Here is a 21,004-nt window from a genome sequence, read left to right as displayed (position 1 = left end):
GAGGAAGATGAGAGTGTTTTAGTGAGGGTTTGAAGAAGGTGGAGGGGGGGATGGGGTAAATCCTGAGTGAGCCAGCATCGCTGGGGGTGAGGGTGAGGGTCTGAAGCAAAGATACTAGAGGAGCTCTATAATCTTTCTTGTTCTTGGTTTCTTGGTCCTCCAAAATATTCCAAATATAATTTAAACTGGAGGTGGTGGAGGGAGGACTTAAACCAGAAAGGGTTATTGGGAAGAAATAGCTACTTTAAATTTTAATAGCTACTTTAAATTTTGGTCTGAAGGGGGGTAAATCTTGAGTGAGCCAGCAGTGTTTGTGGGGGGGGAGGAGGAGAGAGAGACGGCGGCGATGCCGGGGAGCAGGAGGGGGAGGGATTGCATCAGCCCGGCTCCTACGAGCTTCAGCCTCCACGTCTCCGCTCGGCGCGACCAATCGTCGACGGCCACACTGACTGCGGGAGGGCGGGAACGAGCGAAGGCCGCAGCGCGGGCGGGCGTCAGACACCGAACAACCGGCAGTTTCGGCAGCGGGGACACGGAGCTCCAAGCGCACTCACTCACACACACACACACAGAGAAACGGGCCATGGAGGCGAGCGAGGAGACGGCGAACTTGTTGGTCAAATCCCCCGACCAGAGCTACGACGACCTGAGGCTGGTGGTGGAGCTGGGCTGGACGGTGCAGAGGCTGAAGAACGTCCTCAGCGAGCAGTACCCGACCCACCCGGTGAGTAGAGAGACCCGCTTCCCCCCCGGCCGCCGCCACCCGGTAAAATAATCAATAATAAACCACCGACGAGGCTTTGGCCGGGGCGGAGAAACTTCGGATTAAAGTTTCTTGTCAAGTTCCGGCCCGACATCCGAGCACGGTTCCCAGCGGCGCCTCCCGCAGGCTTCAGGCTTCAGGCCTCAGTTCACGCAGCCACTACTTTTATTTTTGAATTCAAAAATAAACTTTCTCAGTGATAAAAATATATATGTATGCCGAATAAATAAAACCCGTGCAAATTTAAATACAAAGAACTGCAGATGGTGGAAACTTAAGGTAGGTATGTTACAAAACCTACCTGAATCGTGGCTGAGCATCTGCCCTACCCCGTCAGGTGTTGGAGCAGGTCAGGCAGCACCACTCAAGGGAAATGACTTAGAAGTTGGGACCCTTTTCCAGACACAGTAATATGGTGAAGCGAGATGGAAAAAATATTAATGTCAGTGTTGTTTTAATACCTGGCTTTCACCTTGCATATAACATTATTTCAACTCGTGTGCCCCCTTTCCCTGTTTGAGGAATTTGCTATACAAATGTATAGCAGTGGAAGGACACCTAAGACAGTACAGGAATCCAGGGAGAGTTATGCGAGTTCGCAAGACTGGTTGTTTTTGAGGCCACATACATTCCACTGCTCGTTATAGTGGTGTTTACAAGGTAATTAGGCCAGGGCTGGCCTTTAGGGATAGTGTCGATCTATTGATTCTTATGTGTTTAAATGTTTTAACTGTCTGATGCAAGGTGGGTATACATATCACAGGAAGATACTCGGTGAAATTGCATTTTTTTTTCCAGTTGATACTAAAATGATCCCTTAATTGAAGTTGGGTTAAGTATAATAATGACACTCCATGGATTTTGACATCTATGCTTAATAACATCCTAAATATTGCCAAATCCTGCGCTGAATAAGTATGCGAAAGAATGGGAAGTTATGAGTCACTACTGGTTTAGCTTGAGTTAAGATCATCAAGTCTGCCTCACAATGTGACTGGAAAGGGTGGGGAAGAAGTTATTGGTGCGGAGGATTGAACTTTGCTCTAAATTACAAGGGGAGATGTTTATAATATCCTCTGTTTATGCTGCAGTCACCACATATTTAAGTACATATCCCACTGTTGTTGTGGCAATACTTTTAACAAGTCATAAAAACCTGTTCCAGATTTTACAAAAATTAAAATGTGGATAAGTTAATTTTCCTAATTTGGTATTCACCACTGTCGACTGTCAGTATGCCCTTCCTATTTTTAGATAAGTACACTGGAATTCCCATGAAAGGTGTGCTACTTAAGGAAGTGAGCAAAATAAGTACCAGGATTAGCAATGTCCTGGACTTGATTGCTCTCTGAGCTGAGGGGCAAGTTGTGGTCTTAGTAGTTGTCCAACTAGTATCAGTTCCCTGAGTATAGGCCCAACTTGATTTCTGATCAGTTTAGTGGCTCTCTGTGGAAGTGGGCACATTTGGACTTCACATCTGGACAGATTAGCAGTGAAACAATTGCATTTAACAGTCTGCTGAAACAGAAATAGACATTTGGATGAATCACAGGAGGGCTCAAGAGTTGGTGTCTTCAAAATAAGGATGGCGAAGGGGAGAGAAGAAATAAAATGTTGTTGATGGAAAATGGGAATGCCTACTGACACGTCACATAGTAAAACACTAGCAATCTACCATCTAATTATTCATACTTCTGTAGTCTGCCATCTGGCTCATAGAGATGTTTCCCTTACACCCAAGGAACACATTTGAATCTTAGTGAAACTAGCCTGTTTCACGGATAACTTCTTGTGCCACTGTATAACCTTTTCCTTTAAAGGTTCAAGATATTAATAGGGCAATATCCAATAGTCTGGAAAATCTGCCAATCCAACAGCACGGTGTGTGTCGATTATCAGAGTTTTATTGTGTTATGTAGTAGAAATCATAACATGGCATTACAAGTTGCTGAAGTGAATATTCAGTATGCCTTTCCTCTCATTGGTAGATTTTGACAATTAGCTTTTGTCATGGGGAACGCTTGAACGCTTTGGTTCACAGGGGATGGGGAGTGGTCATTTCAAGCACGTGACCAGCAGGATTCACATTGAGTGGGCACAGTGAGTGTTTATTTTTTTGAGTTGTTTATGCAATTAGTCACTAAAACTCCAAGTAACTTGTGCAAAGGACTTTCTCAGAAATTTATGTTGATATTATAAGAGTACATCAATCTTCCATTAAACCATGCTGTGAAACTGTTCAGTTTAGTTTATTGCCACGTGTAGCAAGCTATAGTGAAAACGTTTTTGTTGCATGCTATCCAGTCAGCAGAAACACAATACATTATCTCAATTGAGCCATTTACAGCATTAAGGGAATATCGTTTAATGCAAGGAAAGCCAGCAAAATCTGATCAAGGATGGTCCGAGGGTCACCAAAGAGGTAGATAGTAGTTCAGCACTGCTCTCTGATTGTGGTAGGATGATTCAGTTGCCTGATTATAGCTGGGAAGAAACAGTCCCTGAATCAGGAGGTGTGCATTTTTGCTTGATGGAGAGGGGAGAAGTGGGAGTAGTCAGGGTGCGACTCATCCTTGATTATGCTGCTGGCCGCGCCGAAGCAGAGTGAGGTATAAATGGAGTCAATAGAAGGGAGGTTGACGTGTGATGGTCTGGACTGCGTCCACAATTCGCTGCAATTTCTTGCGGTCCAGGATGGAGCTGTTCTCAAAGCAAGCTGTGATGCATCTATGGTGCATGGTGCATCTGTAGAAGTTGGTTAGAGTTGTATGGAGCATGCTGAACTTCCAAAGCCTTCTAAGGAAGTAGAGGCATTGGTGCTCGTCTTGCTAACATTGAGAAAAAAGTTATTGTCTCGACACCAGGACATGCGGTTCTCAATCTTCCTCGACTCCGTCTCATCATTATGTGACATCCGGCACACAATGGTGGTGTCATCTGCGAATTTGAAGATTGAATTACATTTGTACATGGCTGCACAATCGTGGGTGTACGAGGAGTAAAGAAGGGGGCTGAGAATGCATCCTTGCGGAGCCCCCGTGTAGGTGCAAAGTAGCACTGGCTATGTTGGCATTCATGTTCATAGACTAACTTTCTCAGGATTCGATCAAATTGCATGCTTTTAAGAATACAAGTTGCCCTTGTGTACCACCTTGGAAAACTTTTGTGTCTCAAATGTGCTTCATTCAAAGTAAGTAACTGAAGGCCAATGGCATTTCTTGTGTAGATAAATATTTACATTTGAAAAGGTGTCCAATATTTTATTTAATTCTGACATTTTGTGGCTAGTGCTCTTTCCATAATTTAAGGTCAAAAGACTATCCAAATGCATTACCATTTCTTTATAGTTCAAATAGACTGAGCTCCACTGAACATTCGGCAGGATTGAAAGCATCTGCAGATATTCGGTGTTTATGACATTCTTTGACTGAATTCTAACCATCTCCTTTACATGTTTGTCTCTCCAGGCGGAATCAGAGCAAAAGCTGATTTATTCGGGGAAATTGCTGCCCGACCACCTTTTGCTAAGGAACGTCCTGAGAAAGGTCAGTATTCTGAATCTTTTACGCGGAGGCAGGAAGAAGCTGAAAATAAAGTCTCAAGATCAAAAATATATCTGAGAAGAATACATTGCTTGCTCAGATGTATTTTTTTTAATCAATATTTGATTAACAGCTGCTGTGCTCATGATATTGGGAGGCAGTTTTTTCTATATTATTTTAATGACTATATACATTGGCGGAAAAGGTAGAGTTGTTTCCCTTCCGTCCTAGTTGTGTCACAGCACTCGTATCTCTGAATAAGGTCACAAATTCAAATCCCAGCGCATAATTTAGTTTTGAACAAGTTCAGTATAGGACTGAGGGAATGCTATCCTTTGGGTGTGTGATTAAATTGAAGTTGTATAGGATCTTTGAATAGACATAGGTGATTCCTGACACTATTTTGAAGAGAAGGGGAGATTTCCAAGTTTCCTGACTAATATTTGTCCTCCACTAGAAAAATCATCTGACCTTTGTCTCGTTTTGTTTTTTGCAAAAATGTCCCAATCTTCCTCTAATCCTACGACCCACTACTTTAATTCTGTACCTCCTCTGTTAACTGAAACAGATGCTACCTATTTCCTCTTTCTTGGTCCTTTATGAATTATATACATCTGTAATTAAGTTCCCATCTCATCCCTCCCTCCTCCCTCTACTGTTATTTAAAAAAAGTTCTGGATTATCCGAATCTTTCTTCTTCCTGGCACCATCATAAAACTTCTGAAACCCCTCTGGTGTATACATGTTGCTTTTAACGTGACAAAACAGCCAAGAAGCGCTCATACTGGGCTAAGCTAATCTTGTGTATGTTTTTCAGTATAACATTCCTGCTCTTCCTTTATGTGCCTATTCTAATAAAGGAAAACATCTGTGCCTTTTTATTGCCATTTGATTAACCTAAGGATCCGTAGACATACCATTCCAAGATCCTTGTGTTCCTCCACCTCATTAACCTCCAAATTATTTACTTCTCTATCTTGCTGCAAATCCACAAATGTCTCCTCGCACTTGTCTGGATTAAACTCTACTTGCCACTTTGTCCAACTGATTAGGTCATCAAAGCTTTCTGCAGTCTTAAACTTTCCTCCTCGCCTCCAATCACATAGAGAATTTGTTGTATTTTTGTGGGCCCCATACACTTATGCCCAAATCAACAATGTATATTACAAAATGTGAGGAACTGAGTCTTGTGGGACCTCAGAGTCTGCGGTCACAAAAGCACCCTTCAGCCATTACTCTTTACATTTTGTCATGGAGATAATTTTGTATTTGTTTGCCACTCTCTTTTGAATCCCATCGGGCTTTTACTTAATGAACCAGTCAGCCATGTGGGACCTTGTCAATAGGCTCGCTAAAATCATGGCCTCATACCAGGCAATTAGATTGCGAAAGGCGCTGTCAAGATTCAAGTTTGTATTTCCTGCCTAAGTGATTGGTGTGCATTTAAAAGTATAAGCACAGTATTTAACCAAAATGCGGTCAATAAACAAATGTGTTTTGGTTGCGTCCACTGCTTGAAATGCTGATGTCATTACATGAGTACAAGTTGTACCACTTACACATTTGGTGCCAGTTTATACTGCATGAATAGCAAAGCTTTGGGCAGAGTGCTTTTGGCACTTTCCTTCCTTCTATTATCTCCCTCATACAGACCTCTGATATTTCTAATTGTCATTGCCAATACACATTGAATCATTGACCATCATATCCAGTATCACAATTTCTAAGAACGCAATTTGAATTGATAAGCAATTATATAGTTCATTGGATGTATTCAGATGAACTGATAGGAGAGATTAAATGGTGAGTTTGTTAGTCTAAGGCCAGGGAACTTGGGCTGTGTGTTCACGAAACACCTTTAGAGCCGGAGTTTGGTTAGGATTGTCAATAATGTGTTCCACCTATAAAGGAGCTACAGATACTGGTGTATGCAAAAAGATACAGTACTGGAGTAACTCAGCGAGACAGGCAGGATCTCTGGAGAATATAGGTAAGGGACAGGTTATAGGTTAGGCTGCAGCTTGCCCCCTTATAACTCAGTAGATTTATTGATCTAAGGAGTGATACTGGTTAATTGGGCCTAACTGTCACATGTAACCAATGGGCCAAACTGTCTCCTAACTGACATGGGATATGTGAAAGAAAAAATGGCATGGGATAAGTGAAAGAAAACAAAATCTGCCAGATGCACTCTCTGCAACGTCATTGCATAACCGCATGGTGTTTTCTGTTGCGTTTTGGAAGCAGGCTCAAATTGCAACTCATCAGGCAAAACCCCATAAAATCCAAGTTATTTTTCTAAAAGTTAGCTGTTCACACTTTCCTTCCAGGAGACAATTGTTTTATGCTCCCTAGGTCAGAAAGCTGAAACCATTTCCTCTTAGAAATCAGTGCCATTTTTCGCATTGTTTTTTTTCCGGGAATCCCCAATTAACGTACGTGCCAGTCTGTATCAAGTGTGACATTTGAGACGGAGGGGGTGGAAATTCAAAGGATCGTGTACACATTGATTGTGCCAGCTCTTTCAAATAACTCTCTGAAACTGGATTTAGCTTCAGCATGAGATCTACTCGTATCAAATCAATACTATGACAGGCTTGTACCCACTTCTACGATGCCTAGTCTAAGCATGGTGCTCGATTCAGGTCCAGTAGATGGACCTAGTACTTATGCCATCTCCACAGTGCTCCATTGGGTTACCATGTTGGCAGAGCTTCAGGGCGGTGACACCACCAGTGGCTTATTTTAAGGAACTGTGCTTAGTCAGGGAATTCCTGGTACTGTTGCAGCCTGTGCTGTTGGTTTTGACAATAAAATGAGTGGTTTGTATCAGTTTGGGACACAGGACCATCTTAAAACTGATAGAAGCTTGCCAAGACAGTTGATGCTGGATCAGTCTTAGCATTAAATTATCAGTGTGCTTTTTTGTAAACCCTGACCAAAATTGGGGAATTACCATGTTGTAGAATGCAGAGCAGTTCAGGGCTTGTGGTGACACCACCAGTATTGCGTACTTTTTTTCTCCAAGGAACTGTGCTTAGTCAGAGACGGGGACTGATTCCTGGGATGTCAGGACTGTCAGAAAGACTGGATGCTGTGGTTTATACTCTCTAGAATTTAGAAGATTGAGAGGGGATCTTAAAAACTTACAAAATTCTTAGTGGTTGTATCAAGATTTTCCCGGTTAGGGACCAGGACAGGGCCACAGCTTAAATAAAGAGGAAATCCTTTAAAACCGATAGAAGCTTTTTTCAACAGACAGTGGTGATCTCTGGATCTCTGCCACAGAGGGCATTAAGGCCATTATCAGTTTAAGAGGGATAGATGTTTTTGTGGCTAAGGGGATCAGGACCTTTAAAAGGCAGGTACGGGGATATGTAGTTGGATGATCAGCCATGATCATATAGAATGGCGGTGCAGGCTCGAAGGGCCGAATGGCCTACTCCTGCACCTATTTCTATGTTCTATGTTTCTATAAGGAGTTTGGTTAATCATCTGTCGATCTCAGAGGCAGAACGATTAACCAACCTACCTCTAACTTATGTTTTTTTCTCTGGGCAGGTATTATCATGATTTGATCCCAGGGTGAAATAACTGTATTGCACAACATTAGTAACTGCTGAGTTGTTGGCCACATTAGTCACAAAATTGTTTATGTACACTTTGGGGAAGTGTATACAAAATAGTCTGTCAGTCACATAAGTGCTGGCTTATGCTGGTGAATGTTCTTTGGGTGGATTCATGATAATGGGTTATGACTTTGGGGCAAGTTATCATTAAGGGAAGTAAAATGAAGAAAGACTTTGACCAAAATAATTAACAAGGCCAGGTCTTCCATTGTGATGGTAACTTGCACATATTTTCATTTATTCATGACTACTTTCAACTATTTATTGAATTGAATAAAACAAGAATGAATGTTAATTTTCATGGAATGCAAGTGAAAATATGGAATGCAGTCATTTTTGAGGTATTTTGGACCAAATCCTGCTTGATTGTCTTAAGTACTAGGAGTGGACCTTGTGCTAATTGTCTTGCCTCTTCTCATCTGTCTCCTGCAGTTGGACCAGTACCACACCATTCATTTGGTCTGTAACAGTAAAAGTGGAACTAAAGCTACACAAGCAGACAGTGTGAAGGTAAATGAAAAGGTTGGGTACGGGAAATAATCTATGTATGCATATTCATGTAATATACTGGTGTATCTTTAAAGCCCGTGTTATTATGTAAATGATAACATTGTCAATTTTCTCTGAAATTAGGAATTTTACTTAGTTCAGTACTCGCTTGTCAAGTCTGTAAGTTGTAATTTTTGTGCAATTGAATGTGACCTGCACTTTATAACTTACTACTTCTGAAGTTCAGTCACTGCCCTTTATTAATGAATGAGACAGTGAATCATTTAACAAATGAAGCAATGATTTTTGATGCATCTCATTTGTAAAGGAAGCTTGTCATAAGTGAAGGTATTGTGACCACTTCATACCCTCCGAGACTCCTTATTGTGTTCAATTCCTTGCTTTGATGCTGAGGATGTCAAGTTTTGTTTTTATTTTCTGTGCCATTTTTGCAAAGCTCAAACTGAGATATTTTCAGGAGATGGTTATGAACACTGTGTACCATGGCGGAATGGGCTAAGTGTTCGGCTGGCGACCGGAAGGTAGCCGGTTCGAATCCCGTTTGGAGTGCATACTGTCGTTGTGTCCTTGGGCAAGACACTTCACCCACCTTTGCCTGCGTGTGAATGTGTGTGAGTGATTGGTGATGGTCGGAGGGGCCGTAGGCACAGATTAGCAGCCACGCTTCCGTCAGTCTACCCCAGGGCAGCTGTGGCTACAGAAGTAGCTCACCACCACCGAGTGTGAGTGAGGAGTGAATGAATAATGCGATGTAAAGCGCCTTGAGTATCTAGAAAGGCGCTATATAAATCCCATCCATTATTATTATTATTATTATTACCATTTGCCTGGCTATCTCTCCCCATATATTCAAAACCACTGAAGACCCCGATCTTGGAGCAATGGTTACTTTCTACCCCATATTTTAAGTTTGAAATATTTCCTCCATTCAAATCGCCATATATTTGTCAAATGGTGTCACTCTTACACATCTGTATGCTATCAGGACTAGTTCTGTGCTGCAGAGTTAAAATATAATACCAACAGTAAAATCCTGAAATAATAAATGGAGCTATACAATAAGCAGGGTACAATGCACATTTCTAAAGGGTCGATGAATTAATTGGCAAATTACAAAACCATAGAAGGAGAAAGAAATGAGTTTGGCTATTGAGACCGTGCCGAGAAATGGTGTATAATGAGTGGTTACGTTTCCCAGTTCTTGCTTTAAACTCTCAGTACAGCTGTCCAAAGAATGAAAGCGAGTGCTATGTCGAGCAGACAGAAACCTATTTTCATCAGTATGTTCCCCCTGCCCTAAAGATTTGCATGATTTTGTGATAATGAGTGGTTGCTCAGCTGTGATGAGTTCGGAATAAGTTGTTTAGACCATAATTATTTTCCGATTTTGACAATAATTCGTATTAGAAGTTTTTTCTATTCGTGCTCCTAATATTTTTGTTTATGCACTGTACATTAGGATTTGATTGATTTATTTGTGACTGGGTTTAGTCTGTCATTGGGTTCGGAATACAAGTGATGGTGTATCGTGTACCTGAGTATTGACTTCAGTGAACTTCAGGTGGTTTGTGAAACATAGTGACGATTTGCTGCTAGCTTTTTCATATTATTAGCTTGGGTTAATTTGATCCCATTGAGAATTATTGAATGGCAGAGTAGACATGATGGGCCAAGTGGCCTAATTCTGCTCCTATGTCTTTTGAACCTATTTGAAGTGATGAAGTGAAGGGTCGAATAGCATAGTGGGCATAAAGTGTACACCATCCAGGCACCGTAATTGGGAAATAATTGTTGTGAATTGCAGAGTAGAGTAACAAAAACAGAAATGAACAAAGCAGAACATTTAGCTATTTCTCAGCCACAGATTAACATCTGGAAAGTGGAAATAGGACTTTTGATAGGATGATGGGAAGAAAATGACAGATTGGAAGGTTCAATGATATCGCGTTGTTAGTTTGTCCATGGATCACATCCTTCTGCATGTTTTTAGCTAATTGACATTTTGTTCTCTTTCTGTTTCAAGCAGCAACCAGCTCCCCCCACAGCTTCTGGCCAGGATAGTCTCACTGTCCCTACGTCAGGAGCAACAGATGGCGTACGACACAGAGGGGCCAGTACGTTCCCCTGGGCCTATGGTTCCTGGTAAGTTGGAGAGTATCCTTAATCATTGAGTTGATATTTTTCTTCATTGGGTTGGATTTAATTTGGGTTTCAATTTGTCTTTAAAAGGCCTGCAAGGGAAGAACCCCAGAGGCCAGTGGGAATGTCTGGTCTAGCGGCTTACAATCTGTACAGCTCTCAGCAGATCGTGTGGTTCCAGCAGATGTACGCACGGCAATATTACATGCAATAGTAAGTACCTGTTGGTTATCTTTTTAAATGAAAGGGAAGAATTTCCTGGGACAATTGGTGTTTTCTACTCTTCATCCTGTTGCAAATTCTAGTACAACATTATGATCATAAATTGTCTTAATCAGAACATATGCTGTCTTAGTAATGTACCAATAGAAATATTGCAGGATTGTATATATGGTCACAACAAATTACCAAACTCTACCCATTACTCACTGTGGTGTAATTAAAGGGTGGCACGCTGGCACAGTGGTAAAGTTGCTGCCTTACAGCGCCAGAAACCTGGGTTCGATCTTGACTACGGGTGCTGTCTGTCTCCCGGTGACCTGCGTGGTTTTTCACCAGGATCTCCGGTTTCTTCTTACACTCCAAAGTCATACAGGTTTGTAGGTTAATTGGCTTTGTATAATTGTAAATTGTCCCTAGTGTGTGTAGAGATAGTGTTAGTGTGCGGGGGTCACTGGTCAGCGCGGACCCGGTGCAACGAAGGGCCTGTTTCTACGCTGTATCTCTAAAATAAAAACTACATTGTATTTTTAAATATCTCTGACTTGGAAGTTTAAATGCAACAGAAGGATTATTGGCATCTGTTAAAACTTGCAATTCAGTCTAGCAATTACACTGCTATTAAAATGTCTTGCTCCCCAGAATATGTTCCATTTTAGAGTGTAAGGAAATGAACAAACATCAGGGTACAACAAAAATTACTCCTTCCACCAGTGCCCACTTCCACATTGGCCGATTAGTTTATGGAAAACATTTTATTTTGAAAGAGTTTCACGTGACTGTGATGGGTTGATCTACTGATGTTTGTGAACTTTATAGACGACTTGGACGTGAGCGTTGATCGGTTGATTAGTAGGTTTGTAAATTCCATCATGATTGCTGGGGTCACGGTCTGAGGAAGGCTGTGAAATTGTACAGAGGGATATAAATCAGTTGCAGAAATGGCAGGAGGAGTTTATTCTGAGCAAGTGTGAGGTGTTGCACTTTGAGAGGTCGATTGGTTGGAGAAATTATAGTATTAATGGCAAGACCCTTAACATCGTTGACGTACAGAAAGATGTTGGGATCCAAGTTCATAACTCTCTGAAAGCATCAATAACAAGTAGATAGAGTGGTAAAGAAGACAGTAAGCTTGCCTTCATTGATTGAGTATAGGAGTTAGGAAGATGTGATGCAGCTTTATAGGACTTTGTTATGCTGCATTTAGGGTATTGTGTGCAGTCCCAGTGCTAGAAGGATGTGGAGGCTTTGGAAAATGTGCAGAGGTGGTTTACCAGAATGATGGTTGGATTAGGAGGTATTAACTACAAGGAGAGGTTGGAATGGACGGACTTGTATTCTTTTCTCTGGAATGCCAGAGGTTGAGGGGAGACCTGATAGAAGTATATAAAATTATTAGATAGGAAAGAAGGTCAGAATCTTTTTTGCAGAATGGGAAAATCAAATGCTAGAGGGCATAGTTTTAGGTGAGGGGTGCAAAGATTTGGTGCAGAGGGTGGTGAGTGCCTGGAATGCACTGCTGGAGATGGTGGTGGAGGCAGATATAATAGTGACATTTAAGAGACTTTTGGACAAGCACATGGACATTGAGGGAATGAATGGATATGAATTATGTGCAGTCAGATAAGCATTAGTCTTGGCATCATGTCCAGCACTGACGACGTGGGCCGAAGAACCTGTTTTTGTTGTGAACTATTCTATGTTCGATGCTTCAGAGATGTCATTGAAATATTTGAATGGGCATCACCATCCCCAAGCCTCTGCACTTTCCAATAAAGTCATATACAGCCTTCAGTAGCTTAATGGGGGCGACACAAGGCAGATTTGGGTATTTGCTGTTAGTGAAACCTGAATAATCTTGCCCGTCAGAGTATTTGATCTTTTTTATCCATGGACATTTGTGTGCCTTCCTGGCATGGATTAAGCGCACTGTATTCACTGAGTGGGCTAAAGGTTGGTCAGGTGCACACTCTACTATTTGTTTCCGCAATGGCCAATGCCAATACCAAATCAGCCTCCAATCTGCCTGTTGTGGTAGATGTGTAGAAAGGCTTCCCATTTTCTGCCTGCATTTGAGGTATTTTTTAGCTGAATGTTTACATTTGGTTCTGTTCTACTAAAAGACTGCAAGTGAGTAATGTGGACATTTTGATCGGCTCATTGGATTTTGGACCTTCTGGTTTTTTTTTAAACTTTATTTATCCTCAAAATATTTGAGTAATTGTCCACTGGGGCTTGAGCACTAACCTTGGTGAATTGAAGTGAAATTGGCAAGGAATTGCTCATAGACACACAATCACAATTATTGGCTCGACTCCATGGTTTGAAGTGATCGCTTGGTTAAGAATTGAATGGAAAATCATGGGCATAAAATGTATTTCATTGGGTTGGAGAAAATGTATTCAATTTGTCTTCAAATCAGCTCATGTTATTCCCCAGAGGCCAAGGGAATGTCTGGTGAAGCGGGTTAATCTGTACGGCTCCAAGAATCAGATTGTGTAATTAAAAAAAAATACGCTTCTCTTTGAGTGCAATAGAGACGGATCAAAGATGGGCAAATAAAATTGACGCAGTGGTGGGCATGGCAGTCACGGTGGCACAGCGGTAGAGTTGCTGCCTTACAGCAAAATGCAGACCCGGGTTCGATCCCGACTACGGGTGCTGTCTGTCTGGAGTTGTACTTCTCCCCGTGATCTGCGTAGATTTTCTCCGAGAACTTCGGTTTCCTCCCACACTTCAAAGACGTACAGGTTTGTAGGTTAATTGGCTTGTTAAAAATGTAAAATTGTCCAAGTTGGCGATATGCAGTAGTCGGCAAGGCAGAGTACTGCCTTGCCGACTACAAAATTCAGAAGGTGGATCAAGCTTGAGGAATTGCTGCTATCCCTTAGGTTCAAATTTGGTCCTAATGTCTGGGATGATCTCAAAGTTAGGTGGAATCATTGTTTCAATTGGATCTGTGTCAGATCCTTTCCCAGCACTCAGTAACATCTGAGACCTGTTGTCTGAAAATTCTGTCAATTCAATTGTACTTTATTTGCCACATGTGCAACTGTTCTGTGTAATTATTTTCATATTTACACCTGTAGGCACCGCCATTCTTGGTGCCATTATTCAATGTGCTTGATGTTTTGAAGCAGTTTCCATGAACCAACGCCCCTCTCATCTTTATGTCCCGCAGGCACTTTCTTTAGCCTACCTAATGGAGTGTCTATTAATGAGGTTGTTCTCACTTTACAGCCAGGCTGCAGTGGCTGCTGCTGCTGCTGCCGCCACCAACTCCCAACATCAGCCTGTGGTTACACCAGGAGCACCAGCAGCACTGCCCAACCAGCCGCCGCTAGTCCATCTACCCGCTGATCAGAATGCTCCTCTACCTCAACTCAACAACCCGCCAGCAAACCAGAACCTACGGATGAACGCACAGGGAGGACCTGTGATGGATGATGACGATGACTTGAACAGGGACTGGTTGGATTGGCTCTACCTGGGTGCCCGTGCCTGCTTTTTCCTGAGCATCGTTTACTTCTATTCTTCGTTGAGTCGTGTGGTTTTGGTGGCGAGCGCAATTCTCCTGATGCATCTGTAAGTATCCTGTAGTTCCCCGAACACGTCACATTAGCTATGAAGTCCCATATAGTTTTCCTTTGCACATCCGAGTTTTACTTTGTGTTTGGGTTGCCAATACACAAGGCATGTTAGATTTTCTTACGGATTTACGTTAAATCTCTTGGAGACTGCATCAAAGAAACTGGCATTTTCTTTGAATGTGTTTATTTGGGAAATCTCCAGATGGGGTAATCCATGTTAGAGATTAATGTTTATAGTGAAGTTTTTGCTTCATCTACCAATCAACCTGGCCAGTTGAAGAGAATAAACAAGTTGACATACATTTTAGGTAGTGATGTGCATCAAACAATTGCTTAAAGTCCATGTTTGGCATTAGTTTCAATGCACCCTGTAGTGTTTGGGCACCATTGCTCACGTTTGTTTAGATATCATTGTAATGACTTTTCCCCCCCATTATTAATCACGAGATCTCCCATGGTCACTGCTCCTTTTCTGGCCAATACCATCTATCTGTCTGCGAATTACCATGCAACCAAAAAAACAGGTTAATGCTGTTCTCTGGCAAACCGATGGGTGATGAAGCCTTGAACTGGATGTTTTGTTGATGTGTGGGAGGGGCTAATGTTCTCCAGAGGAATATGCAGTTGGGAGTGGATCAATAGTGTGCTGTGGTTGCATGACGTGGTTTATTTGAATTGGCATGAAATCTCTGACTTTGTGCACTTTTTCTGACATTGAAGGATCAAAGCCCCGTAAATGAAAAGCCCAAAATCCAATAAAGGGCAGTGAACAAAGATCAGTTTAACAGCTGAGATAATGCAAGGAACTAAATGCATAAAAATTGCTATTAATCTCACCTTTTAATAGCACCTGTTGTCTTCCTGGTGAATATTGAAGTTATTATAACTGTCTGTTGTTTATTTGCTGTTTCACCTTCATGGTCCTGTTCCCAAAATTAATTTATTTTGGTTCCTCTCTACCTTCCTAGTTGTTTTGACTTTTATCATTTCCTATTTTCCTTTGTTGTGCTTTCACTGCGACCAACATTCATGGTGTTTGCTCATATTTTCTTCTTTGCCTTTAATTGAAGCACCGATGAGATTTGCTGTGTAAAGGGAGTAAAACACAAATTTGTGGAGGAACACGGCCTCTGTGGAGAGAATGCATAGACAACGTTTTGAGTCAGGACCCTTCTTCACACTGATGAAATAGCGGGGTGCCTTCATTCTTTCTACTATATACTTCTTTCTGAAGAAGGGTCCCGTCCCAAAACATCATCTGCACATTTCCTCCACAGCTGCTACTTGACCTGCTGAGTTTGCGCAGCACTTTGTATTCAGTTCAAGGTTTCAGTATCTGCAGTTTCTTGTCTCCCTGTGTAAAGAGGGTTTTTATTTAGCAGAATATGTATTGGATAGACTTTGACCACTGCTATTGCCATTGCAGTTTTGCCCCATTGCTTGTCAAATTATTGTCAATTTCTCGTTTTTAATCGTTTTTCTTGGCATCAAGTTTGTTTTTCTCAAATCTCTCACTAGTCTTTGGCATGCTTGCAGACATCTAAATTATTATCATGTTCCTATTATATCAACATTACCAATGAAGTTCTTCTGAAATCTCTTCTGGTTATTCTTCATTTATTGGCTCCTGTGGAGAATCCTCCATGTTTGTTAAATCTATCTATTTCCAAAAACAAAGTCTCCCATTGGAACGAATTGAAAGTTAAGTGCTGCACTTCCAAGTGTTGAAGAGTCTTGCTTATCAACATGATAAGGTACACAAAAATGCTGGAGAAACTCAGCGGGTGCAGCAGCATCTATGGAGCGAAGGAAATGGGCAACGTTTCGGGCCAAAACCCTTCTTCAGACTCGGACTGATGATATCTAATGTTCTGTTCCGTTGTTTCCCTGTAGACATCATGCTGGTTGGTTTCCATTCAGACATCCAGCACCAGTGCAACCAAATGACAACGTGCCTTTGCAGGAAGCCAATCCAAATCATGAAAATCAGGAAGATCAACAGAATCAGGACAACATGGATGATGTGCAAGAAGAGGTTGGTAGAATTTATGCACAGTTTATTTAGAAGAAGGACATACACAATGTGAGTAAAATGGTGGCTGTTATTGCTCAAGGAAAATAAAAATATTTCCACAGCTATTATTGAGGATCCTCGTGATTATTCCAAACCTTGTAAACATCAATAAAGCTTGTTCGTGGAGCAAATCATATATCACTGATTCATCAGGTGTGGGTGGATGTCTCCCAGGACTTCATGAAGCCAAATCCATGATAAAGAGTTGAAGATAGACACAAAAAGATGGAGTAACTCAGCGGTACAGGCAGCATCTGTGGAGGAAATGTACAGATTACGTTTTGGGACAGGAGTTATCGAAAAAAACAAAAAGTTGAAGTCTCTTTTAGGATTTTATTGAATGTCATTTTCTTTTCAGTCAGATACCTGATGTACATTCTTGAGCACAATGAGAAATCTATAGTTTTATTTTGTCCTGAATGTGGTTGAGATTCTTCTGGATCAGAGACAGAATTTGGTTAGCTCAAACAGGAAATGTGTAGGATACAAGCTGCTTGGAATTCTTAGGTTTTGCATTTCATTTTGTTCTTTTCAGTTCAGTTCAGTATTGAAACGGGCCCTTTGGCCCACCGAGTCCATGCGATCAACGATCACCTGGACACTAGTTCTATCCTACACACTAGGGACAATTTACAGAAGCCAATTAACCAACAAACCTGCTCGCCTTTGGAATGTGGGAGAAACCGGAGCTCCTGGTGAAAACCCACATGGTCACAGAACGTACACACACCATAGACCATAGTTGAGATCAAACCCAGTCTCTGGCTCTGTAAGGCAGCAACTCTACCACTGCGCCGCCATGCAGCCAGCAAATAATTGGTTATACCAGGAAATAATTGGTTGTGTGACTTTTAATTTGATTGTTTGATATCAGGAGCTGAATGGGAAGAATCCCAGTGACAAATCTATTTGCTCAGATCCCATTAATTGTTTATTTACAATGAACTAAGGAATGTTATTGTGTGACTGGAGCATTGGATTGGCCCCTGTGGGAAATAGAACTGACTCGATCTGTTTAACAGTCGGTTCTTGGTCTGTGGGAATTACCCTATTGGGCTCTTGTGAGACCACATCTGGAGTATTGTGTACTGTTTTGGTCTCCTAATTTGAGGAAGGACATCCTTATGATTGAGGCAATGCAGCGTAGATTCACGAGATTGATCCCTGGGATGGCGGGACTGTCATATGAGGAAAGATTGAAAAGACTAGGCTTGTATTCACTAGAGTTTAGAAGGATAAGGGGGGATCTTATAGATATATATAAAATTATAAAAGGACTGGACAAGCTAGATGCAGGAAAAATGTTCCCAATGTTGGGCGAGTCCAGAACCAGAGGTCACAGTCTTAGAATGAAGGGGAAGCCATTTAAGACTGAGGTGAGAAAAAAACCCAGAGAGTTGTGAATTTGTGGAATTCCCTGCCTCAGAGGGCAGTGGAGGAGAGTTAGATAGAGCTCTATGGGCTAATGGAATCAAGGGATATGTGGAGAAGGCAGGCACGGGTTATTGATTGGGGACGATCAGCCATGATCACAATGAATGGCGGTGCTGGCTTGAAGGGCCGAATGGCCTCCACCTGCACCTATTTTCTGTGTTTCTCTATATTCTATGTTTCCATGAGCTACCCGGTATCCTTAGATTGTGATCCCTGGACGACCACTGCCACGATAGCTTTCCTGTGCCTAGTCTGTCCAATCTCATCAGGAGTTTTACATAAGGAGACCAAATTGCACACAAGCTTTGGTCTGGCAAGGTCCTGTACAGTTGCAGTAGACATCCCTCGTGTTCTCAGTTCATCATCTTGACAAGTTTCACATGAGACCAAATTGCACACAGTCCATGAGCTGTGGCATCAAGGCCCTGTACAGTTGCAGTAGACATCCTCCCTCCTGTTCTCAGTTCCTCATTTTGCTGCAAAGGCCAATAGCCATTTGCAGCCTTAATCACTTATTTCATGATTACTTTAATTTGTTGCGGGCCAGGTGTCACTACCCCTCCCCTTCCCTTGCCTCTTGTCTTTCATCTCATAATTTGATTTCCTGTGGTTAACCTCTCGCTTTTCCACATGGTACATCTCCCTTGCATTTGCTTACTTATTCAAATTGTTGTGGAGCCTCTGCATCCTCCCCACAGCTCTCACTCTCCAACTTTGTGTTAGATGCAACACATGGAGACATTTAACTCCCTCATCTAAGTCGAGAACATATATTGTGAATAGGTGGACTCAACACACTGAACATTAGAGTGCACAACTAGTCATTGCCTACTAATCAGAAGAAGCCTTGTTTGCTCCTACTCTTTATTTCCTATACACCAACCAGTTCTCCATTCATTACAGTACGTTACCCTGAATCCCATGTGTTTAAACGTACTCTTGTGAAATCTCTTAAGTCAACAGCCTTCTGGTTCTCCACATTTACTTTAACGGTTCGATCCTCACAAAGTAAATTCCAATAAATGATTCTTCCATAAATTTATGCTGAATTGGACTATTTGTTTCTAAAAAGTTTTGTTAATACATTCTTAATAATGGTACCCAGCCTGTTGCCATTACTGTCAGGCTAACTGATCTACAATTCCCTGTTTTCTCTCCTCTTTTAAATATCAGGGTTACATTAGTCACCCTACACTTCATAAGAACTGTTCCAGAGTCTACAGAGTGTTGGAAAATGACTATCAGTGCATCCCCCTGCATCTAGCAATGAATCTGATGCTGGTTATCAACCCCAGAGATTTTTCAGCCTTCCATCCCATCAATTTCCCCTAACACTTTCTCAAAAATTGGTTTCCTTCAGTTCCTCCTTGTCTCCAGACCTTAACATTTCTGGGATGTTATTTGTGTACTCTCTTATGAAGATAGAACCAAAGTTGCATGGTCTATCATTTTTGGTCTCATTATAAATTCACCTGTTTCTGACCATAAGCGATTCCTTTACATAATTAAAGGTCGACGAAGAAGGGTCTTGACCCGAAACGTCGCCTATTTCCTTCGCTCCGTAGATGCTGCCTCACCCGCTGAGTTTCTCCAGCATTTTTGTCTACCTTCGATTTTCCAGCATCTGCAGTTCCTTCTTAAACCTTTACATATCCATATTCATTATGTTATGGAAGTTATGGAAATCTCTCTGTTTCCCTTCCTCTCCCCCTCCATCCTCTTTTTTAAGACTTTATGTTACCCATCCTAATATTTGATAAATTCTATCAAATAAAGCTATTACATAAATACAGATTCTAGTGTACGACCAATGTAATTTATTCTTGTGTAGGGAGGAACTGCAGATGCTGGTTTATGCTGAAGGTAGACACAAAGTGCTGAAGTAGCTCAGCTGGTCGGGAGAAAAAGGATGAAGGAAATAAGAAAATGCCAGGACAAATCAGGGCCAGCAATAGATGACCAAGGAAGGGTGGAAGATGCTTTCCCAGTTCTGGGGTAACTAAGGATGGATTAATACAATGGTATGCCAGCAATGTCCACATCCTGTGGACAAATAATACCAACATTTTGCAAAGTTGGGAAAGATCAATTCTGGACTTGATTAAAGTTATTAGTTGATGGTTTATGATTATGATTAATTGAATACAAATAGAAGAAGTTACTGATTTGCTTGATGTGTGAATTTCAGAATGTGCCACCAGATGAAGATCGTGAAAGAGTGAATCATTCTGGAAGTGATGATACCAGGCAGGCCACCCTGGCTCCTGAAGCTGAAGTGAATAGGACGACATTTGTGAATAAAACATGGGTATTCTTCAAAACCTTCTTCGCTTCTTTGATTCCAGAAGGTCCCCAGGTTGCAGCCAACTAAGTTCAAATACACAGAGAACTGCTGTGTTTCCTTAAAAATAAATAAAACCAGTGCAATCTTTGTTCCAGCACTTTCTGGCATCGTGCAAATTAGGTCAGACTGTTGACTAGGTTTATGAATGTGATTTCTAAATAGAGTGCCGCATTGTGTGTGATATAAAGGTGTAAATTCTGTAAATTATTAGAGCAGATATATAGAATTATTATAAGATGTGCAATTTAGACTTGAAGCTGTAAATTGAATCATGAAATAATTCTGTTGTGTCTTGACAGCTTATAGTGACTTTCATTAGCAGCTGTGAGCAAGAGCAGTTTTACCATTGCCAAATGTGGCTTCACGCTGTTAAAAGTGCATTTCTGCTATTGGGCACGTTTTTTTTGTAAATATTTACTGGAAGCTTTATTACTATTGATACTTAAGGGTAAATATATTTTTGCCTTGCAATACGAAAAAAGCACAATAAAAGAGTTTGGATACATGAAATCAGCTGTTCTCGGGCGTGCTTTCTCTGACCTACTTCCAGACTAGTTGCTGTTAAGTGTGAGTGACAGGGCAGCATGCTTGCATTGTTCTGCTAGGGCTTTCGGCTTTCATTAAATAAAGCTGACTATGGGTATTGAAAATCATGAGTCGGATCATAAACCCACACGGTTTCTGATCCTTTTATTTTGCACAGCCTTTTTATTAACTCTCTATCTTTTCACAATTTAAACCCTTGAATCAAGAGTTAAAA

General features: G+C 41.4%; 1 protein-coding gene across 2 annotated transcripts; it reads left to right on the top strand.

The window, feature by feature from the left end:
• The first annotated feature begins 456 nt into the window (after positions 1-456).
• On the top strand, positions 457-20,754 carry herpud1 (homocysteine-inducible, endoplasmic reticulum stress-inducible, ubiquitin-like domain member 1). Of its 2 annotated transcripts, none has more exons than XM_055648561.1 (8): positions 457-724; positions 4,231-4,308; positions 8,367-8,444; positions 10,471-10,586; positions 10,674-10,796; positions 14,043-14,387; positions 16,286-16,427; positions 20,089-20,754. In XM_055648561.1, the coding sequence occupies exons 1-8, from the start codon at positions 584-586 to the stop codon at positions 20,269-20,271; spliced, it is 1,206 nt and encodes a 401-aa protein (XP_055504536.1). In that variant the 5' UTR covers positions 457-583; the 3' UTR covers positions 20,272-20,754. The 2 variants fall into 2 exon arrangements, with proteins under 2 accessions (XP_055504536.1, XP_055504535.1); XM_055648560.1 differs by having other exon boundaries at positions 10,468-10,586.
• The last annotated feature ends 250 nt before the right edge of the window (positions 20,755-21,004 follow it).

The sequence above is a fragment of the Leucoraja erinacea genome, chromosome 17, assembly GCF_028641065.1.
Source record: "Leucoraja erinacea ecotype New England chromosome 17, Leri_hhj_1, whole genome shotgun sequence".
Classification (NCBI taxonomy): Eukaryota; Metazoa; Chordata; class Chondrichthyes; order Rajiformes; family Rajidae; genus Leucoraja; species Leucoraja erinaceus.
Note: the sequence above shows the minus strand (reverse complement) of the source record. Positions and strands in the feature narration are given on the sequence as shown.

Excerpts from the sequence above, each read along its gene's own strand:
- herpud1 (XM_055648560.1), top strand. The coding sequence starts at position 584 with ATGGAGGCGAGCGAGGAGACGGCGAACTTGTTGGTCAAATCCCCCGAC. Across the intron at positions 8,445-10,467 it reads CACAAGCAGACAGTGTGAAG|CAGCAACCAGCTCCCCCCAC; the intron begins GTAAATGAAAAG and ends TTCTGTTTCAAG. Across the intron at positions 14,388-16,285 it reads GCAATTCTCCTGATGCATCT|ACATCATGCTGGTTGGTTTC; the intron begins GTAAGTATCCTG and ends GTTTCCCTGTAG.